A 23,876-nucleotide genomic window follows, 5' to 3' on the forward strand; every position below is an offset into this window, starting at 1 on the left:
GCTTTTTGTCTTTTAAACTTAAGAGATATGACATCTATCTTAGCCTCATCAGAAGCAGACCCCTCTGGCGCTGTGATGGATGGATTTTTTATTTATTTTTATTTCCATGGCAGAGCTCCTGCTAGTCAGAGTTATATGGGCAGCAGGTCCCTGACTGGGTTGGATCTGACTGGATTAGCCGTTTCCTGCCCCGACACAATAGGGTCCACCGGGAAACCAGATCAAACCACACACAAGCATATACATTCGTAGAGCGTGCATATCACATGTGCGTGTGTGTAGCTGTGTGTGTGTGTGTGTGTGCGGGCAGGGAGCAAAGAGCCAGGCTAAAGGGCCGAAAGCCAACAAAGAACAAGAAGAGAGAAGCAGCAGGAAGCTGACTAGTCACTTTATCCCTCTCTCCCTCTGGCTCTCTGAGCAGACAGTGGGATCAAGAGAGAAAGTTGAAGTTAAAATCAAAGTTTGAACCAGGGATTACTCCTGCGTGGAGGGCTGAGGGGGGGAGGCAGAGGACGGTTCAGGTTTAAAGAGACGCAGAGAGGCAGAGGGGACGATTTTCAATGATCAGATTAGATTGTCGTATGTTTCTATAACGACAAGACAAGAGGAACAAGTGACCATCACCATGAGCATCATAATGATTTTATTCAAAATAAAGATTACGATAACATTTAAAAAAAAACAAAAAAAAAAACAGTTTAAATCAGATACTTGACTTGCTTGGGGGCCACTTTTGCAAAATGACAGGGGGCCAGGGGCCAGTCGCAGCAGCCTCTTATATATGTTTCTATGATTGTAGGATATTTTGGATTTAAGGATTTTTTTTATTATTATTTTAGGTCGTCTCTATATTTTAGAAAATTTCTAGGATTTAAGGATGTTTCTAGTATTTTAGGACATCTGTAGGATTTTAAGACTTTTGGAGATTTTTAGGATTTTTCTAGGATCGTAGGACATTTCTCGAATTTCAAGATATTTATAGGATTTTAGGACGTTTGCTGCACCAGTTAAAGATTGATTAAATTACTTTTTATACTGTTGTGTTATTGTATTAAATTCACGTTGTCATGATTTGGAGCTGGTGGACCCAAATGTAGGAGAAGGCAGAGAACTGGTAATTAAACAATTTTAATTTAACTCTTTCCCCCAACAAACAGAAAAATCTCACAACCAAATCAAACATCCAGCAAAGACTGAAGTGAAAACCAGGACTTAAATACAAACTCGACTGATGAGGAGATGAAGTGCAGGTGGAGAAAAAGAGCAGAGAAGCTCAGGTGAGGAGAATAAGGTGATGAGGCAGAGAAACAGGCAGAGAGCTGATAGAGAGAAACTGAGGAGCAGAGAAGGACCAACGAGCTGATGCAGGACAGCTGTGTCGATGGTAAACGAGGGAGAGGCAGCACAGGAACACAGGAGGAGAAAAACACAGAAAACTGAGACCCAAAAACCAAGAAAACCTGATAATCTTAATAATAAACCAACCAAGTGAAAACAAAGACAGACTAACTGATGAAGGCAACTTAAATTAGTCTTAAACAGACACTTAGTCCAGTGTGATTTCAGGACACTTGATTGGATCTAAAATGTATATGAATTTCTACAATATTATTTATGTGTGCTACTTAATCTGTACACTTCATTTTGTGAGTTTATTTTTCTAAATCAAATCATTAGTCATCAAATTTGGGTAAAGCAAAAATAATAATTGTAAAAATTTTAATTTAATAAAAAATTCAATCATTAAAAAGAATCACCAAGTATATATGCTGAAGGAGCTGAAACTACATAACATTACTGCTCATGTTCGAGCTCGTGTCATCATACTGGTCATACTGGGCAGTTTTCTACGCTCTACGAACCCTCTCAGCTCTTTCAGTCAAATGAATGCACAAATAAAAAGTCTGCTAACCATTTAAAATCTGAGCAAGTTGGTTTGATTTCTTGCAAAAATAAGGGGAGAAGACAACAAGCAACTTAACAGGACATGCTCAAAACATTAGAATGAAATAAGTGAAAAGAAATTACAAGACATTAACTTGAAAATAAACATGCAAAAAAGAAAAGAAAAAAATTTAAATGTATAGTTCTAGTAATTATGAATATAGTTTTCTTGATAGTTTTTCCCTTTTTTCCCCTTTTTTCCATTTTTAAAAAAAATTACATTTCTTTCTTTCACCTTTTACTAATTTCTCTTAATGCATCGAACATTTCTTGCCAAGTTCTCATCGCCTTTTTCTCTTAAGTTTTCGAGACAGTTTATTCAGGTTCAAAGTGTTAAACAGCTTGTGAAAGGTGTCTGAATGCAGCTTAAGAAAACTGATGTCGACCCAAGTTTCAAAGGGTTAAATGCCACAATCATACGAACACAATCAGAATATCTGTCGCTAACATACCTTTCGGTCGTTTTAGCGTGGGGGAGGAGTTATTTTAAGAATGGCTCCAGTGCATCATGGGGCAGACTTTTAGACCCGCCCAAAAAATCCTGATGAAAAAGAATAAAAGTCTAAATCCACGATTTAGTGCCACATTGTTCCTAATCTTTTCACACGTCTTTAAAGTATTTTTCAACATTTATAATGTTAAATAAAAAATTCCCTGATTTGCTTTATCCATTCTTTACCTACTTTTGAATTGGTGAAATCTTAATTGCAGAGATACAACACATTCATGAACAAGTCGTGTCAGTTTTGTGGCATTTTTTGTAAATTTAATAAAGGGTTTTGCCAGACGGATGTCCCATACAGGGAAGGCTACTGTCTGTCTCTGTATCCTGGTCATGTTGTTTCTGAACATTATACCACAAAGATTACTTATTAGATATTAGAAACTACAGTGCTTTTGTTCTTTTATTCTCATACAGTATACTTTACATTGTGTATTTGGTCATTATTTTAACACAGTAATTCAGGCTCCAAGATGATGTCTTATGACATACACAATTTTTTTTGTGGTATACTTTTACTATAATGTTTGATTTTGATGTTGATTTCTGTGTATCTTAGAATTAATATAACTACAGAAATCAGTCACGTTGAATTTGCCAAATTTCGTCGTCTTTGTTCCAAAACCACATTTTAAATGAATGCATGTCCAATGCATTCATAAACTAACAATTTACAATTTTAACTGAAAATCTGGTGCTAAATTAGTTAATTTTAAATATTATTCATATTATTAATTACAAGACATGTTTCTGTGGGACTATATATATATATATATATATATATATATATATATATATATATATATATATATATATATATACTTTGTAAGACTCAGAGAGCGAACTGGCTAAGAGGGCAGCAGAAAAATACAACTATCACACATTACAAAGTGCAAGAACAACCTCAAATGCATCACAAAACAGTCAAATACATTCATATGTGCAATTTTCAATATCAGTTAGAATTAGAGGAACAGTCGCATTGAGTGAGCGATATTTTCTCGATCTTTTAAAAGTGACTTAAATTCCCTCATAGTAATCAGCTCAGACAATATCAGCTTTAAGTTATTGTCTATAGTTGAGTGTTTGTTCGGTGTGGAGCTCCGACAAAGAGGAGATGTAATTGTGTCACGCTGTGTAGAAATGCCATCACATAAATGATTTGAATGTGTAGATAAACAGCGGTACGCATGAGTGTACTGCAACAGAATCTCTCTGTCTGCTGATCCGTGTGAGAACGCTTGTCCCTCAGCATATGCATATATAAGCCTACAATACACTTTCAATTACAACACTGTTCCTGTTCTCTCTCTTTCTCTCCCACACACACACACACACACACACACACACACACACACACACACACACACACACACACACACACACAGGGACACTGAAAAGGCAGAGTCCCTTTTTCCCAGTTATGCAAATAACATCAGCCCTTAAAACGGTTTGAGTGAGAATTAAACGTGAATTAAATGAGGCTTGGCTCTTTTCTCTCCATTCTATCTGAATAAGGCAAAGTCCCGTCACCATGGGAGATCCCCACGCCGTTGCCATGCCTGTTATGGGATTGACAAGACGAGAAGTGACATAAATACCGTGGCCGGCGTTCAATCCAATTATGTGGCGTGGCCCGCCTCAATACCTGCTAGCCATGCAGTGCCGCGCTGGCGTCCTTGTATTCAGCCCGCCTCAGAAATAAGACTGGCCGTATTCATCTTTAAGCCCAGCGCTAACCTTGGTCTCTTCACCTCCGCTAGCTCCGAGTCTCTGCCCTCAACCCTACGCTCAACCCATCAGCTCGGTTTAATACAGGCCTTTGGACAAGGTGCTTCCCCAGGCTCTCTAAACACCCCCGGGCTAAAACAAAATCGCCTCCGAACGACCCACAGGCCCCGAGCTCGCAGTGGAAATGAATAGCTATTGATGTAAAAATATACACACAGCACTAAGACAGGAAGTCTGTGTGTGAGGCAATTCTGGCCGATGTTTCTGTGAAGTTTCTGCTGAGTCAGAACATAAGGACGACGCCCATTAAATCACGTTTAGGCCGTGAGGGGGATGGTTTACGTTTGGATGCTTCTGGTTGTTATGATACAGAATATGCATGGAGGTAAACATGTCGGCACAAGGTAGAGTACCTGCTCTTAATGAAGGGAAGGCTGAAGCATGCAGGGAGAAAAAGGACAATCTGTGTGAGTTCAGAAAAGGAAACATATCCACAAAAGGATCGCGCTGCTTTTGCATCTGCTAAACCTGCGCAAATGACAAAAAGATGGCATGCAAAAAGTGAAATGCATGCAAACTGTGCTGCCAAGCAGACATTGTTCTGGGTGAGTCTGTCCCACTTCTTTTGTGTAAATTAGAGAATATTCAAAAGTTCAGCCTAAATTTTCCCTGTCGCTATGCAAATAAACCTGGTTGCAAATACCTTCTAATTCACAAAGATCAGCGCTAATTTCCACAGGCAGTTAAAGCAGTGCCATTTAACGTCTTTTAGACCTGTGTATTAAACAGGCGCAATTTCACTCTCTTCAAAGCTCATGACCTTTGAATGATGTTGAATTGATATTGAGAAATATTATGGGTGAAATTTAAAGTCAGAGGGGGGAAATTAAGTGGGATGTGAACTTGTATAAGATTTTGAAATGAGACAGTTTTGATGGAGCTCAGCATTCGTCCATCTGCCTTATTACAAACAGTTTCACCGTATAAACCTGGGATCTGTGTGACAGCCGACCTGTGTGGACGTGAAGCAGAATACAGAACATTAATTACCATCAAATCCTGGCGGATCCTCTTAATGAAGCAAACGCGCCACTGTGGGTAACAGCGCACAGCCTATGTCTAATTTTGGAGACACATTTATTGTGTCAGATGCTGTGAGATGCTGGAGCCAGCTGCAAAACTGACGCTTTCTGCAAAATTTTGTGCTCTCCATAGTTTTCATTATGAATCTATTCTGAAATATGGAGAAAAGCCTGAAATACTGGGCCAAGACTGCTTACCTAAATTGCACTCAATTGCCAAACTTAGTGGGAGTGTTAGCGCCGGCAAATAATTAGTGCAAATTCTTTTGTGGATAGGGTGCTAAAACGGTGCAGATTGCTGGTGCTAATTCTGCACAAATCATGGTGCTGTTAGGTGCAACCCTATCATTACAGATCTGGCCCTTAGTATATATACAAACAGCATATAAACAAACTTCCGCGCCTACATTTTACGCTCTAGGTATTATTCTGTGTCTGCTGTTTCGTCAACACAAGTACATGGTGGATTACAAAGCACGTGGTTAGGTTAGGCAACAAAAGCACATGGCAACCAGCGCCAGAACTTCAACACAAGCACATGCTGGTGTAGAAAAACATCACATTCAGATGGGAAATGAACACCAGACTCCTGCATGAAAGTCCAGGGTTTGTTGGATCCATCCACCCCCCCATCCTGCCCGCCCTATAGGGATGTTGGTGCTCCTTATATTACACTGTTACTGGCAGCATATCAGCCTGACGCCATCCAGCGGCGTATCATGCAGACATGACAGGTTCCAGCCACATTCTTAACTAATGTCGGCCGTCCATATATCGTGCAGCTGCAGCCGGTGCTGTCCATCATTCTGCAATGTATAATAACGCCATGAAAAGTTCAGTCCGGCCGCGTTCTCAGCTGATGACATCCAACGGCGTATCATGCAGACACATAAGGGGGCTCTAGGTGTCAGGATCTTATGCCAAAAACACTGCAAAAGTGGCAATCATCACTACAAGCAGCCTGATTGTAACTGCTGTAAAGCTTAAAAAATGTGGTCTTGTCTGCTGTTGAAGCATATTTAGTAATTTAGCAAAGAATATATTATATAAACTTGAATTTATTTATGGTCTATAATATAAACCATGGTTTCCTCTGGTTCTTAGACAACGGTTAGCCCATTGCACCATCTGAATAGCACAAGAAAAAAACAGAAGTACATAAACTGAAGCAACAGGTTGGTGTGAGCACCGGGTCACTTTCTCTTTCCCCACTCCACTGACAAAACCAAAATGTAAACCGGACTTGACAACCAAATCGGTCCCCCTCCCCTCTTCCCCGGCAGTGCTTGGCTTGTGTTTGGGCCCCAGAGCCCATTTTAACCACAGGCATTTACAAGCTCCCCTCTAAACAACCTGCCAGGTGCTTTAAGCCTCCCGCTGAAGGGCCGCAGAACGTTATGAGACTCCAATAAGATTAGAGCAGAATGGGCTGTGAAAAGAAGAATGGAAGCTCTTATAATGGGAAAGATTGTTAGCACAGCGATGTGTTGCTCTGAGCTCCCATGACCAATCTACAACTAATGAGCATTCAGTGAGCGTGCTCTATGTCACAAGTGTCCCAAGGCTATGATGGGGACACTGAGGCGAGCAATTTCTCATATTTGTCAGCAACACGGGCTTATCGCTTCGGTCAAGTTTTACTTTTATTGTGCGTATTCAATATGCCGAGGACGTTCTCACACTCTCACACTGCTTGATGAAAATTCATGGGGCAGGTCACTGGCAAGTGAATATTTTATAGTGAGATGTTCATTTAAGCATCCACAGATTCAGATGTGGAATCCTGGTACTGGATTTACATGGGAATGAAATTAAGAAAAAGAAAATCTGAAACTAATTTAAGGAATTGCTGTTGTAATATGGTTTCATTAGTAAAATTATAATGTTCAGAAACTTTTGCGTAGAACTCAGTTGCAATTTTAATTCCCCATGCAGGTATTGTTGGTCTTTCGGGGCAAAATGAGCGATGCATCCTCATAGATTGCATGGTTGTACATCTGCCTGTTGTCATTACAAAATTGTCAAATACCTCCACTTTTGCAGGGCTTTCGGTGTAAGACCCCAACGCCAAAAGCCACCTTTTTTGCGTCCACATGAGACGCCGCTGGACTGCATCAGCTGAGACCGTTACAGAACTATAACTGTCTGCAGTGTTGATATACGCTGCCGGACAGCACTTGCCACAACAGCATGATATGCGAACAGTTGGCCTGTGCTGATACTTGGCCGGTCGGAGCCTGTTGCATCTGCATGACACACCTCTGGACGGCGCCAGGTTGAATCGCTGACGGTAACGACATAATAAAAGGCGCACTAAGGTTCCTACAGGGCGGGCAGGAGGGGCGGTGAACTGATCCAACAAACCCCGGACTTTTATGCTGGAGTCCAGTGTTTACTTCCTGTCTGAATGTGATTTTTTTTCCCTACACCTTACCGAGTGCCTAACCATCCGTGCCAGCATGTGTTTGTTGGCGTCATGGTGTTGGTTGCAATGTTCTTTTGTTGTCTAAACATAACCACGTGCACTGTAATCCTGTCATGTGCATTTGTTGACATCCAGGTAGCAGCATCCTGGAACGTCAACAGCAGACACAGAAGGATGTCCAGAGCGTAATATGTAGATGTGGAAGTCCACTGCAGAGCGGCAACGTGGAGACATGGGATGAGAAAGTGTTGGACAGAATAACATTGCCACCTGAGATTCAATGTGGCAAAGAAACTTCTACTTTCCTCTCCACCAACTCCTGAGAAAAATATCAGGCTCTTGGCGGAAAGAGTGCAGAGGGTCTATCAGAGCTCGTTGGCAAACAAAAAAGCTGCCATCTGCTGCTGGAAATGAGGCTAATGAGACGAAAAACCAAAACTTCATGTGACATACTCGTTAACTTCAGAGAAGTTTAGTGGCAAATATACTTGTTTTAACTTCAACTTTTTCATTTTCTGTGAACACAGAATTTTATTATGAAAGGACACTGCAGCATGTAACATGCTGAAAATGGCACGTTGTCCCCGAGTGTCCATAACAGACACTCGAGCTACTGACCAGGCTGCCATAGTTGATAAGTCAAGTTTGTCCATTGTGTTAATGCAATTCAAGTAAATATCCAAAACCCCATGGGTAATCTAATGTACATGTTATATCTGAAATCATGGTGTTAACTATGAATATTATAAGTTAATTGTGGGAAAATCAAGATATTCTTTTCTTAATTTTTGTGCCATTAAACGTACGGAACATCCATAATATTTAGACAGATAATGAGTAGAAATCGTTGAAAAATAAAATAGCTATTCTCATTAAAGTTGTCTTGCCAATGCGTCAGTTTGATGATGAAAACTACAGTGAGTCTAAATGTAAATCTTTCCAAGGCGTCACTCAATAAGTATTGTTCTGCATTGTCTTTTCCAGCGCAAAAAAAGTACATTGAGGGAACAGGTGCATTGAGGGTGACACACACACACACACACACACACACACACGCACACACGCACACTCACACACACTCTCTCTCTAAGGAGCTTTATCCCAGCGCTTGTGTCTTTCTCTCCCTCGACAGAGCGAGGTGATGTTTAATGGAAAGTTAATATGGCTTTAATGCTTGTCGCCGCACTTCGACACCGAAGGCCCCACTAATCCACTCTGTTCCACACTGCCTGGAAACAGATGCTCCGGCCGAGGGACACAGAGAGACACAGAGAGAGACGGAGGGAGACAGAGGGAGACAGAGAGACAGAGGGAGACACAGAGAGACACAGAGGGAGAGAAGTACAGAGGGAGCGGGCTCAAAGAGGAGTGATATTATGATTTTCTGAGCTAAGTTTTGAAACAGAATACAACATTTTCACATGGACATATCACCTCTTCACTAAGCCTGTATCAGTTTGACGCTCGCTTCCTCCCAAAGTGATCTAATGGAAATAAATACAGTAACTGACCTCTTGACATTTCAGTACACTGCGGCGGCACAGTTGGGTTTAGGCACCAAAAATACCTGGTGGGGTAAAAGAAAAAGGTTGTGTGTTTGGTTGAAATAACTATGTTAGTCCAGCACGTTGTCGTTCTGAACTCGTCAAATTGCGCCGCTCTTTCAGTGCTTTTGCAGTACGATTGTGACGCTAAAAACCACCTCCTGCATCCAACCAGAACGCGTTTGGACGGCGTCAGATGAGAACGCGCTCAGACAGAATTGGTGGCAGCGTTATGATACGCCTGCAGATGGTTGGTGCATTTAGACGCCTTAAACAGTATTTAAATCTTTGAACCCTGAGCTTGATTTCGTTCAAAAACAAACGGACAATGAGCAAACTGACAAGAAATGCCCAGCAAATTGTAAAAAAAAAAAAAAAAAAATGCAGATTTTGAAAATTACTTTTTTTTTAAAAGCTAGGGGAAACAATTAAATATTTTAAATTATTTTACAAAATTGTTAGAATTTAAAGCAGTTTTTTTTCCAGGCAATTTCCTTGTTGTTGTTGTGTAGTCGTTGTTTTTTTTTTTGTTGTTGTTGTTTTTGCTCATTTTCAGGAGTTTTTTTTTTTTTTTGGTCATTTGGTCATTTCTTATGTTGCTTATTACCATCTTCCCCTGTGTTTGGAAAAATAAAAAAATAAAGCCCATTTGTGCAAATTTCAAAGGCTCAGCTTTCCCTCGTCATAGTGTTGGTATTAATGTTAAATCTATCCTTACACCTGAAGATTTCCGATATAATTACTTCAATTTTATAGTGATAAATATATGTAGTGTGTAATCTTGATGGGAAATACTGGCGGTGTGTCTGTTTCCTTTTTGGAGGACAGGAAAGCTCCTAATTTAGAGACATTTATCATCATCACTTTGAATATTCATCAGTCTCACGCCACCATCTGAAAGTGTTTGAACTTCATACGTGTCGTCATTTCGTCGGCTTTGTTTGGTACGTTCGTTTCGACTGGGAGGCTTAGAGCTTAACTGGTTACCACTCACACAGCCTTAGTTGTTTTCCCCTCTTTGCATGTGTAATCAATTCAGCCGGTAAGGTGGGGAGGGTTCACGTTGTAAGACTTCAAGAGGCTAATAGCTTTAAAAATGAGTCTTAACTGGTGTTTAATTCACCAACAGCTGTTGTGCTGGTTAAGAATCGAGCAGCAGGCCGGTCTGTCTGTCGGACCAGGAGCAGAAATTAGTTCTGCTGATGCCCATATTCCCTCCCAGGGAACCATCTGCTCCACTTCTATACAATAGAGGGATTTTCTGAAGGAATAAAATGCTTTGAACGCAACTATTTCTCTCCCTCTCTCTTTTCCTCGCTCTCTCTCTGGTGTTGGTTAAGGTGTCGTATTTCCCAGCAGGCCTGCCACTCAGAAATCTGCTGCACATTTAATGATTGGCTCCTTTTGTTGAAGAGTGGATCATTTCATCATGACGCCTTCAAAATGAGTCGATTACAAGAGAATACCTAAATGAAGTGTATTTAAATGCATATAAATTCAGGCAAGGGAACAAAAAAGACTGCTGCTAGATGCAGATATCTGAAATTTTGTGAAAAATTTGACTGTTCAAGGATTTAGGCCTTGTAGTTAACGGGTGGATCCTGTGGCCATCAAGGAAAGCCAAAATGGACAAATTATATACGTGAAGTCTGTCTTTAATTTCCATCATAATTATAGGTCTAGCAAGTACATTTGGTGCTGTTTTTCTTTTGGGGGGTATTATATTTTCATATCGGTTTTCTTGTGCTGCATTCAGATGCCTTTCACAAGCATTTAAACCTTTAAATCTGAGAAAATTGGTTTCAGTTATTTAAAAAATACAGGAAAAAACACAATGAGCAACAGGCAAGAAATGTCCCACAAAAGTCCTGCAAAAATTCGTAAAAGGTGACAAGAAAATGATATTATAAATAGTAGGAACATTTTTTTATTATTATTATTATTTTTAAAAATTAAGGGAAAATGTCCAGAAAACTATAGTCGAGTCAAGTCAGTTTTATTTATAAAGCCCATTATCACAAACCACAGTTTGCCTCAGAGGGTTTTACAGCAGTTTTACTGTCCTTAGACCCTCACATCGTCTAAGCAAAAAATACCCCCCAAAAAAACCTGAAACGGGGGAAAAAATGGAAGAAACCTCAGGAAGAGCGGCTGAGGATGAGGAGGGATCCCTCTTCCAAGACGGACAGACGTGCAATAGATGTCGTAAATAACATTCAAATGATAAAATTATAATAATGACAAAAAGGAAAGAGAAAGAGAGGGGGGGAAATCTTATTTTCTTAATTATGTATTTAAATTATGTCACAGAAAAAGAATTTAAAACTCTCTTGAGGTCAATTATTTTCTTTTTTTTTTTTAACCTTTTCTTGTTTTGCTTAATTTCAATTTTTTGTAACTTTTTTAGTAATTTCTTGTTAATTTGTGGACCATTTTCTTAAGTTTCTGTCACCCTCTTCCCTTGTTTTTAAAAGAAATCAAGCCAGTTCGCTCAGATTTCAAAGGTCTCGTCTTTTATCGTGTGGCACAGAGAGAAAGGGGAGATGCGCCATCATGACAGTTTTTAGATATGAAGCTCCCTGCAGGAGGAACGCAGGCTGCAGTGATGGTTCAGGCTGGTGTGAGGCAGGTCAGCACCAAGCATGCATAAACAAGTGAAACCCTAAAGCTGTTTTCTGTGCATATTTTTTAAGCTTTCATATTTAAATATGTGTGACATTTAGTGATTTCGTGAGTTTCAGGCCTGCTCCCCTGCTGGGCTGAAAGCGGCTGGTTGTTGGTAAGAAAGTAGATCACAACCGGGTGTTTTAAAGTTTAGTCTTGTATCTTTTTAGTATTTTAGCTGTGTGCATTTTTATTATTTGGTAATAAAGTGGTTTTAAGATTATTCATTTGTTTCTCTGCAGAGCATCAGTGGTCTACTGCTCTTCCTGTGGGACTATTTTCATTGTTTGTTTCTGTCTTGTTTTTTTTCTTTTTCTTTTCTAGTCCCCTAAAGTGAGCTAGTAGCAGGCAAAAAGATATGGGTGTTGCCCTTGGGATGGACTTTTTAAAAAATTATTTATTTAATGATATTTTTCTTAGTTTGTTGTGTTTTATCGGCCTGCTTCCCCCATTAAACACCAACTCACACATGTTGAATCCTGGTCAGAGTTGGTCATAAAATATTTGAGGTGTGAGCGTCCAGCGTCAATAAATGTCTGAAAATGCTGCTGACGGAGAGCGTGGACCTCAGTGGACTCTCCCATGTTACATCGAGATAAAAACCCAGGCTCCGTTTGTCTAGAGATGCATGTAATGTCTGTGAGTCAGTGACACCGAGAATGATAGAGCGTGATAAATGATGCTTGTTTCACAGAAATATAGGCTGGTCGATGAACATAGAGGAGGAAAGCAGCACGTGCTCAAATGCCATTAGTCACAGGTCTTATCGCGCCTTCAGCTCACGCCCCACAAGTCCCAGACTGAATCTTCTCTAAGAGCTTCTTTGTTCCTCTTTCACCTCTATCTTTCTGAAGTCCATCCACCACCGTTTATAACCGTCTGTTGTCAGAATACCACCCTAGTAGGTGGGTTTCCATTAACCCTCAAGTTTTGCAAACTGAAATTGTGAATAGCCAAATGGAAACATGTTAATTTTGGGGGGAAAAAAATACTATTTAGTGCAAAAATTGCATGAGTTGGTATTTCAGGAGTTTTGAAAACACATTTTGCAAAACTGCAGTGGAAACACTTTATTGGCTTTCTAGGTCACATGATGCTATGGTTATGAGCTTCAGTAGGAACTGGCTCCCTCATGATGCAGCAGGAGCTACAAGAGCTGTTGTTGCATCACATAACTCTGAGAAAGTTGAGCGGATCATCCGGAAGATTTGAATCCACAATTCCTCTGTGAAATCGAGGACTATCATCTCCAAGAAATCCCTCATATGTGGCTGCTCCCACATATGAGGGACTATAACGTAACGCTCGCATAACACGCCTACGTGGCCTTGGATTAGAAATAATGACGGCTAATGTGGTGGCTGCAGTGTGTTTTATTGACGTTATGAAAATATTGCTTAAGTTTTCCATAAATCTGTAATGGAAACCTGCCAAGTGACAACCTTTTTTTTTCAAAAGTACAATTGTTTGTTATAACAGAAAGTTTTAAGGATAATAATAATTCATACCAAATATCTGAACACAATGCTACAGCATGGGATCTGACTTCATGACACCAAATGCTTGGTGTCATCAGGTCACCGAAATCAGGAGCATTGCATTAAATTTCATGGAGTGTTGTGTCTGACTTTTCTCCAATATAATGGACATTGATTGCACTCAGTTTGTGGTACTCAAAGCGCCACAAAAATAAATTAAAAAACAGCAGCGTCTCATGACGCAGAAGGAAGCGTGCATCTACTGCAAGCTCACCTAGCACCACTGAGCTACCTAACATTACAGCTCAGCCTAGTAGGACACCAGTAATGTTTACATCTCATGCTGACAAAAGCACAAGCCTCTCATCCGTAGATGTATAAAAAGACCCGGATACAGTATTGGAGGCGGCTGCATAGTTGCATATGCAGCCAAAATGCTGTATCTCTGCAGGATAAAATGACCCGGATGATTAGTGCTGCTTGCACATCATTGTACCCATCAAACACTAGAGACTTTCGCCGACTAAGCAGCTCTTCTAAACTTTCCAAATGTTATCAAACCAAATGGATCAAATCCAACATGTTCTCATCCTAAGTCATCACATGGTGCCGCTTTGCAGTGAACTCCCACGTCTACATACAACACTCTATGTATCCTTCTGCGTCTGCTGTTGACGTTATGGATACCACTACTGCGATGTCAACACAAGCACATGGTGAGATTACACCACATGTATTTATGTTTAGGCAACAAAAGTAAACGGCAACCAACACCTGGACGTCAACAAATGCACATGCTAGCACAGATAGTTAGAATTAGGCCAAAGAAAGCACATGGTAAGGTTTGAAAAAAACATTTCATTCAGACTGGAAGCAAACACTGGACTCCTGCATGAAAGTTGGGGGTTTGTTGGACCCGTCCACAGCCCCTCCCTCCCTTTACTGATCGTCATGCTCCTTATATTATGTTGTTATCAGCAGTGTTTCAACCTGACACTGTCCAGCGGCGTATCATGCTGCCGCAGCAGGCGCTGTCCAGCTGCATTTTCAGCTAACGACATCCAGCAGCACAATATACAAAAGGTGGCTTTCGTGGTCAGTATGTAACACCGAAATCACTGCAAAAATGGTAACATTTGATGCCTTTAGAATGAGAACAGGGGCTGTGATGCACAAAAAAATGTACCCACTGATTTACAGACGTCTCTTTTGCCATGTCAGTCAATAAAAAAAATATTTTGAGGCCAAACGGTATCATACGATGGACCTGGAAGCTTTAAAAGTTTTACAAAAATCGATTCAAAGCCTGGCACATTTCCTGGGAGTCTTCTCTCTCCCATGAGTAGATGCACACTTCCTTTTGCTCATTGATACGATTTACTGGTGTAGTTCGGAGGAAGGCAAATAATTCCTGCATGATAGTGATCACAACAACGTCTGTGGATTACCTTGAGTATCGTTATACTAGATTGAAGGCAGACATTTCCACGGCTGATATCGCAAACACTCGGCAACTCACAGCAAAACAATCTAGATTGATGAATAGCGCTACACATAAGAGACAAAATATGCAATTTTGATTTTGGGGTGAACTGTCCCTTTAAGGTCATAAACATTTGCCTGTTAAATCTCCCGCCGTCATGACTTTGAATGGTTTTTTTCTGAGCACGCGGGTCGTTCAGGGACGGTGGGTGTTCTGTGTTTCTGAACTTTGACTCATTTTACACTCATTCAAGTCACCAGGGGACATTCACACGATCACCGTGATCAAAGGCGATCACAACAAAGCTGACTTTAAGTCTCTCTCTCCTTCAATCGTTTTAAGCGGAAAGGCCACCTGTCTCCGACTGAATGACAGGTAGTTCACGAGGGATGACGCAACGCGCACACAAGGCTGGATTCACGTGGAAAAATCAATGCTGTGATTTATTTTGGAAATCTGACCAGAGATGTAAATCGTTTTCTTTAGTTATTTTATTTGATCTCTGAATTATTAAATGTCTCAGAACAGGCTCATTCTCGTCACTATAGGCCAATATTCCGACACTAGAGCAGATTATGGGCCTATAATTTAAACTATTGTCAGATTCCTCAGTGAATAGCTTAAATCCTGTCATTAAATTCATCACCACATCCAACAAGACAGGCTACCTTCATGACAGACGGCCTCAAAGCTCCTTTCAGTGTGGACTGATGCTGCTCTGACAGACAGCGAAGAAAGATGAAAGAGCGGACAGCGGGCGCGCGGCCGTCCGTCGCTTCATGCTTAACGGGATCAGAAGACGCGCGAGGCCAAGGTCACTTTTAATGAAGTGCGTGCCTGTGTTTGATAAGAGGGTTGCTATAATAATAATAATATAATGATAATAATAATAATAATAATAATGACCATCATCATCATGATAAATCGTAATACTGATAATAACTATTAGGTTTATTGTTGTTGTTTTTGTTATTATTATTATTATTATTATTATTATTATTATTATTATTATTATTATTACAGACATTGAAAATATCTAAACATCTGCAGATTCCGCCTTTTCCGCTTTCTTCCATGTTTTTGTTTGTTTGTTTAATTGCAAAACAATTTAATGGAAATGTAAAAAAAAAACAAACAAACATACAAAGAAGGAAATGGCCTAGAAAATGTGCTTAAATGTTATGTTAATTCTGTATCATGACTTAAAATATGTATCATGATAATTATGTAGTTTTCCCTGTGCAAATTTGTTTGATTTTTTCAAAAACATGATGAAAAGGCAATGAAAAACCTTCCATGACAAAAATTAACAACAATAAATAGTAACAAGTTACAAGAAAATTACCTCAAAAGTTATCACAAAAAAAAGGAAAAATTAGGATTTAAAAAAAAAAAATTAAAAAGAAAAGAAAAGAATCTGAAAAAAGTTACGGAGATGTTAAAAAATTATATGCTATTTGTATACTTTTTTTGTTTAACATGATTCTAAATATATTATTATACGAATTATTTTTCTCGACAGTTTCCATTTCTCCCTGGTCATCCTTCCCCCTTTTTAAAAGCTCAATTTCAGGTCATTTCCTTTACTAATTCTAATTTCTTATAATTTCTTGCCAAGTTGGCCATTGCTTTGACCCCCTCATGTTTGCTTGTTATTCATCTATTTATTTATTTATTTATTTAAGAAGTCAAACCCATTTGCTTAGGTTTCAAAGGGTTAATCCACCTTTGGGCCTTTAGACAGTAATGGGCGGCGTTCCTCATCTGTATCCTCCTGTTTGGGACGCGCATCTCAGTTTTCATTATTGAAATAATAACATTTCTATCCGAGCTGCACGCGAACAATCCCATAAATAAAAGCAGGAGGGTTTTCGTCCCCTGTTTTTGTCTGAGGTCCAATCACAGCGGAATCACAGCGCCGCTGACCAATCCCCTCGGCCTGAACTTAGTGTTCAAAGACTCAGGCGGAGATGGGCTGAGGGTTGAACTTGTGTGCGCGTGCACACGTGCATGTGCGTGAGTGTGTGTGTTTGCGTGTTGGAGAGACTCCCTTGTATAAAACCTCTCCAAGAAGACGCAGAGACGCACAGAGCGCAGAGTGAGTGTGTGTCGATCAGGTGCCTCTTTATTGTTTTTTTCTGAAGACATCTCTGTCAAAAAAAAACTGCAAAAAGAGAAGAAACTTTTCCAGGTCGGACAACCATGATGTTTCCCTGCAGCGCTCTGCCCCCTCCTCTGTACCCGGGCTTGCTGCGTCCCCCCGCGGCTCTCTCCTCGCCCCTGAACCGCTCACTGCACTCAGGCTTCCTGGTAGAGGATCTGCTCCGGTTGAGCCAGCCTGTCAGCTTCATACACCGGACTTTCTCTTCCAGAAGTCCCGTGGACATCCTCCCGCTCAGCCCGGGCCCCGGCGGCCCTCCCCGGGCGTTAGACGCCAGCACAGAGCGCTCTGTGCTCCAGAGTCCCGTCCAGCTGAGCCGCAGCAGTCCCGGGTCTCCGCAGACCGCCTGCCCGGACTCAGGGTACCTCAAGTTCGGCGTCAGCGCGATACTGGCACCGTCCACACGGAGCGGTGAGTGTGATTTTGATTTTTTAATAATAAATAATAGAATTTATTATTATTATTAAATATTGAAACTCCTGCTATAGCCTATGCAATATCAACTCAAACGAAAATATAACAGGTTACAGATTACTAGTTATTCTGTTAAAAATGTAATGCGTTATGTAACTGTTTCAATTACTTCATCAAATAATGTTATAATATTTGATTCATTTTCTATCAAATGTTTTCAACAGGGCAAAGAAGCAGAAAGACCTAAAAGCATAAGTGCATAAATGTTCAAATTTGTCTCAAAGGCTTTGCTGACCGGAAAAAAAAGATGCCAAAAGAAGACATAAAAAGATGTGAAGCAACAGAATGTTATCTTCAACTTTTTACTGAAATGATTTATTTTCACAATTAAACTCTTTGTAATCACCAACATTTTGATTGGTAAATGTTATTGAAGTACTTTTTTTCAATAACAGATTACAATTACATTTATTTAGTCATTTAATCACATTTGAGGTACATTTTATAAGAATTAAAGCAAATAGAGTGAAGATATTGACTCAGATGAGCTCTTAATAAACTGAGGCCCAGTACCAGCAAACAGCCAATAAATTAAACAGAAAAAATAATTTAATTAAACCGTTGAGGTTTATCAGACATTACTTTTTTGGCCTATGATTATTTTATTAATCAATTCTTTCTCTCTGGGCGCAATTATTACTATTACTAATTATTACTGTAACAGAGAATTGATAGGACTTATATGCCGTTTTTTCTAAGTACTCAGAATATGATATAATATTACTAGTTACTACCGTCTTGGAGTCACGTGTTATTTTTGTGTTTGCTCCTCAGTCCAGAGTCTTCAGACCAAGTCCCTGCCTCTGCCTTTCTTCGATGGAAACCTTCATCCTTTCATCAGAGCGTCCTGCTTCACAGGTTGGTAACTGGTGCCGTAAATTAGTGCCGCATGTTGACATCAGCGGTTCAAAAACTCAGTTTCTCTAAGACTCTGTTCATGTTTTTTATAAAAGAGAAAACTATCATTTTTAGCGCATATTCACAAACATTTATCATATTCACAACTAGGTTTCAATTTAAATTGGGAACCTTGATTTTCACTTTGGCATCACCGCTGTTTGTAATAATGCACAAATAATAAATGTTATTTAAAACTGTCTGGTAAAATAGGATCATCTGTCTTTTAATACTCTTTATTCTCGTTAAGAGAACAAATCATGAGAATTTAAGAGGAGAAAAAGTGTATGTAAAAAAAATATTTTTTTATTAGGTAAAATAAACTGTTTTTATTGTCTCATAAAGTAATACCACCCAAATATATACACAGTTGATTCATGTCAATGATTCAACACTTACTTTTCCAGATTTCTGCCTTTCATAACTTAACTCATAACTAACTCCACGACTTATTTCACGTCTTCTGTCAATAACTCAGTGACGAGTAAATAAACAGCATCCAGCTGCAACACTTAGACATGAAAACGAGCGGCTGTTAGGCTAAAAAAGAAAAAAAAGATTTATTTTTGCATTTCCACCACATATTTATGTTTGATCTGATCAGTCAGAAAACTCTGAATTTTAAAGGGAAAGTTCTTTACAGGTTGTGTCATTGAGCGGTTATCTTTGGTAAAGATTTTTACATTTATCACCTCAAATAAAAACAGGAATTTTTTTTATTATTAATACTCATTTACACCATAAATTGGTGGCCAAAAGTTTAACAAAAGTTAAACTTATAAAATTATAAAGAAATTAGTAAAAAGTACAAGTAAATTACACCCCCCCTCAGAAAAACCAATAATAATAATAATAATAATAATAATAATAATAATAATAATAATAATTACAATGATACAACCTGCTTAAAAATTTAAATAATTCTGTAAAATATTTTTTAAATATTATCATGATATTCATAAATATATTGTTCTCTGTCATCTTTCCAGTGCTTTTTAAAAATTTGCGGGACATTTCTTTCCATGTGTCTAAAAGAAATCTAAAACATTTTCTCAGAGTTTCAGGCTTTTAAATTCTTGTGAAAGGAGTTCAGTACAAGAAAAGTTATGCTGCTCCAGTTTTTAAAACATTAAATAAGTATAATCACAAAATCATAAGCGTATAATGATGGTAAATAACTTATCACAACTCAAGGGACATATCAAACTGATTCAGAATAACACGTTATTTCATTAATTTAATGATATAACTGATTAATACGTGACTTCAGTGGGAGGAAACTTAAAAAAAATGTTAAAAATGAAAAGACCAAGCACACAATTCTGCTAATTTTTAAGTGCGGTTAAAAAAAACTGGGCTTTTTCAGCTTCTGAAATGTGCAAACACGTTTTGAGCAGCTGATGCAGACGGAGGGGCCTCGGTCGGCTGCTGAGGGACGCTGTCAGCCTTTTAGCATGGGAATACGCCGGACAGCCTGGAATCAGCTCCGCCAATTTGAAGGACCATTTAGGCGACGCACTGACTGCTGACATTAGCACCAGTTGTCCTAATCTACAAATTAGTCCAGTTTGTCACGCTCTAAATATATTAGTGCCGTTTGTCATGGTCTAAATGTGAGGCGGGTATCTTCCCAGCTCGGGAACTCAGCGCCTCTTCACGCGCCGTCGTTTTCCCACCAAGCCCCTCTGCCTGCCCACAAAGCTCCCAGCACCGTGACCAATAGGCGCCAAAACCACACACACACATGCATGCACGCACACATGCACACACACACCTTAAAGATGTGATTTGAGTTTGCCATGTTTGCTCACAAGATCTGTTAAATTCAGGTTTAAATTTTATTTCGATTTCTACGTAAATATTGACAAACATATTGCTTGATTCTATAAAAAAAATCCAAGATATTTTTGTAAATTCATACGCAGAGTGTCTGAAATGAGACTCAAAATCAGGTGTAACACACAGTGAGCAGCCCTAAGCTGTGTGTATCTAAAGCTTGAGTCAAGCCTCTAACAGCTCTACATTATACTGACCTGCCTTTAATGGGCCTGTAATATACTGGCCTGTCGACGGCCTTTTCCACTCAATTCATTACAACACAATCACCTTTCTCTATGCATTTGCAGCCTATACAATCCCCCTTCATGCTTCATTAGAGGCAGTGTGAGCCCAGCTTTGGAGAGCCCGTCTCATTAGCATAGGCTCTGTTTCCACCGCTCGACAAATTGGGCTTTTAAGCACCAGATTTCAGGCAGAACAAGTATATTACGGGGAAGCATCGGGGAGCCGCGAGCCGACGGTGGAAACGAGACGGGACGAGTCTTTACCGAAAAACACTGAGAATGTAATGATTTTTTTAAAAAAGGAAAAAAAGGACAGAAACAGACTGTGGTGTAAGTAGCAGCCACTGACTGTCTGCGTGCGTTTCCATCCAGTGCCATTTTTTACAGAACGGCTTTTTTTTGCCTCTCTACTTATTTTTTTATCCTTATTTTAGTTTATATTTTTTATTTACTTGCCCAGCCCATTTTTTATTTTTTTCCCCGATCTATTTACTTCATTCTATTTTTTTTATTTTTTATTTATTCATCTTTTTATTTTATTTCTTTATTTATGTGTTTATCTATTGATTTTTTATGACTGAAAAATCTTCATGTTCATTTGGTGGCGTATTTTGTTTTTGGACGTTCACATCAGCCAATTAAAAGAGAATTTAAAATAAAATAAAAAATCTGAACTCAGCAAAAGTGAAACTCAAAGTTAGGTTTGGAAACTGATGATCTACCAGCCAAGATGCTGAGAAAACAAACGCAGAGAGAAAATAAGACTGAAAAATGAAATCAATTTGGATTTCTTTCATTCCTAACTTGGGCTGTCAGCTTTAACGCTGTAACTGTGACGCGATTAAGGTGCGTAATTAACACAAACGTTTCTTAAATCGCGTTAATCGCCGGCCGTCTTTCAGAGGCTGAGTTTAAAGCTAAAACGATGATGCTGATGTCATGTGACACTAGAAGACCGGAGGCGTCCGGTCGTGGAGTAACGCTCCAGACTGAGGCGAAATTCTGTCGATGGAAAAACGCCACGGTCGTTTCAAAGTGGTCCCTTGACCTTTGACCTCAAGATATCTGCAGTTTTTTTTTGCTCTCATTTGATTCCTAATCAAGCAGATCTGGTGACAATTGCTGTTATTTTGTCAATATGGATTTCATAACTGTTTTAAAAATGAGAGATTATTTATAGAAATTATAAGATTAATCGCAAATTTAAAGCTTTTTCTGACTATGACTACTACACTGTGTTTATAGGATTTTAGGATATTTCTATAATTTTAGGACATTTGTCAAAGTTTAGGATGTTTCCAGGATTTTAGGATGTTTCCAGGATTTTAAGACATTTGTCAAAGTTTAGGACATTTTTAGGATTTCAAGACATTTTCAGGATTTTAGGATGTTTCCAGGATTTTTGGCTGTTTCTAGGATTTCATTTTAATTTTTTTGTGGGGGGGATTAAGCAAACACAAAGCGCTGCTCACTGGCTGGATTAAAACTTCTCATGTTACAGCTAACATGATTTTTTTTGTGCTGTTGTCAGGATTTCAGCAAATATGACATTACGTTATTTTAATAAATGTTACTAAGTGTAACTTTAAAGCAACCTGAGGCTCATCTGTGGTTCTGTATTTATTCTATAATCTACGTGATACGTTTTGTCGAATCTGTATCCTCAAATTCGGGGTCAGGCACCCCAAAGTTCTTCATGAACTTGATAGTTTGAAAATGTATTAGATCGTTATTAAATCTCTCCTCTTTCACGTTCTTTCTTTCCAGCCTCGTCCTCCGTGGTTCCTGTCCCAGGAACGTTTTCATGGCCCCTGGCCCCCAGAGGGAAGCCCAGGAGGGGCATGCTGCGGCGGGCCGTGTTCTCAGACCTGCAGAGGAAGGCCCTGGAGAGGACTTTCCAGAAGCAGAAATACATCAGCAAACCGGACAGGAAGAAACTTGCCGGTAAACTGGGCCTCAAAGACTCCCAGGTACACACCAAGGACTGCTGGACCTTTAAAATGTGTTTTTATAATATAATTTAACTAATTATTAATTATCTAACGATAATTTAACTATATATCCAGAATTATTATACTGTCCATTATCTATTATCTATTTCAAATGTATGGACATTTTCTGTCCACTTTTTACCCCAAACCATCTGTGTTTTGCTTGGGGGCCACTTTTGCAAAATGACAGGAAGCCAACAGCCCCATACATGTTTTTAGGATTTTAGGACATTCTTTGAAGTTTAGGATGTTTTTAGGATTTTATAACATTTCTAGTTTTTTAAGACTTTTCTAGGATTTTAGGACATTCCTTGGAGTTTAGGATGTTTCTAGGATTTTAGGACATTTCTAGGATTTCGTGATCTTTCTAGGATTTTAGGACATTCCTTGATGTTTAGGATGTTTCTACAATTTTAGGACATTTCTTGGATTTCAAGATGTTTCTAGGATTTTAAGACTTTTCTAGGATGTTAGGACATTCCTTGAAGTTTGGGATGTTTCTAGGATTTTTATAACTTTTCTAGGATTTGAGGGTGTTCCCAGGATTTTAGGACATTTATAACATTTTATGACATTTGTCAGAGATTAGGACATCTCGAGGACTTCAGAAAGCTTCCAGGATTTTAGGATGTTTCTCGGGTCTTGGGAGATTTCTAAGATTTTAGGACATTTTTCAGATTTTAGGACATTCACGGCTGTTAATTTAAGTAATACTGGGGATATCAGTGTTGACATGCAGTTTTTTGTCCTGTTTAGGTGAAAATCTGGTTTCAGAACCGCAGGATGAAATGGAGAAACTCCAAAGAGAGGGAGCTGCTCTCGACGGGTGGCTGCCGTCAGCAGACCCTCCCCACCAAAACCAACCCCCACCCAGACCTCACTGATGTAGGCAGCACCCACTGCCACAAACTGGACAGGACTGCACCCACCAGCCAAGCACAGCGGGACAGCCACGAGTCACATCTTCACCACCATCATCATCATCATCATCATCACAACCGTCTTTCTCCATCAGAGTCCAGCAAACAGTCGGAGCTCTCCGAGTCAGACGACGAAGAAATCACGGTTTCCTAAGACTTTCAGAGATCTGATGAAACTCTTAACCACTGTCAGCTGTGACAGTCCAAAAAGAGGATTTATCACAGAAACTGGTGAACGGATGCGAGTACCACAAGTGCTTGAATCCGCTCTGTAATTAAGCTGTATTTTCTCAGCCGCTCCTCTTCCTGCCATATATCTGTACAGTATTGTTTATATTACTTTAATATGTACTTCAGTGTACCTATATACAGTAAATAAAGTATACTGAGCTATTTTAGATATTTGTAGATCGAAATGCTTAAAACTCTTAAATGTACAAATTGTGTTTTTTTTTCCATAGATATTTGTGTTCTTCATATTTTCGCAAATAAATCTCGACAAGATTCACTTTCGGTG

At 39.3% G+C, this 23,876-nt stretch overlaps 1 protein-coding gene across 1 annotated transcript; it reads left to right on the top strand.

Annotated features, from left to right (window-relative positions):
* Positions 1–16,828: 16,828 nt before the first annotated feature.
* On the top strand, positions 16,829–23,744 carry LOC121949701 (homeobox protein DBX1-B-like). Its single transcript, XM_042495428.2, has 4 exons — positions 16,829–17,425; positions 18,263–18,346; positions 22,216–22,418; positions 23,196–23,744. The coding sequence occupies exons 1-4, from the start codon at positions 17,056–17,058 to the stop codon at positions 23,511–23,513; spliced, it is 975 nt and encodes a 324-aa protein (XP_042351362.2). The 5' UTR covers positions 16,829–17,055; the 3' UTR covers positions 23,514–23,744.
* Positions 23,745–23,876: the final 132 nt, after the last annotated feature.

The sequence above is a fragment of the Plectropomus leopardus genome, chromosome 7 (assembly GCF_026936395.1).
Source record: "Plectropomus leopardus strain MGB_pleo_1.0 chromosome 7, ASM2693639v1, whole genome shotgun sequence".
In the NCBI taxonomy this organism is placed as follows: Eukaryota; Metazoa; Chordata; class Actinopteri; order Perciformes; family Serranidae; genus Plectropomus; species Plectropomus leopardus.

Bases quoted from the DNA above. Each gene is read 5' to 3' on its own strand.
- LOC121949701 (XM_042495428.2), top strand. From the start codon at position 17,056: ATGATGTTTCCCTGCAGCGCTCTGCCCCCTCCTCTGTACCCGGGCTTG. The intron at 17,426-18,262 runs GTGAGTGTGATT...TTTGCTCCTCAG, and splicing joins GGCACCGTCCACACGGAGCG to TCCAGAGTCTTCAGACCAAG. The intron at 22,419-23,195 runs GTACACACCAAG...TGTCCTGTTTAG, and splicing joins TGGGCCTCAAAGACTCCCAG to GTGAAAATCTGGTTTCAGAA.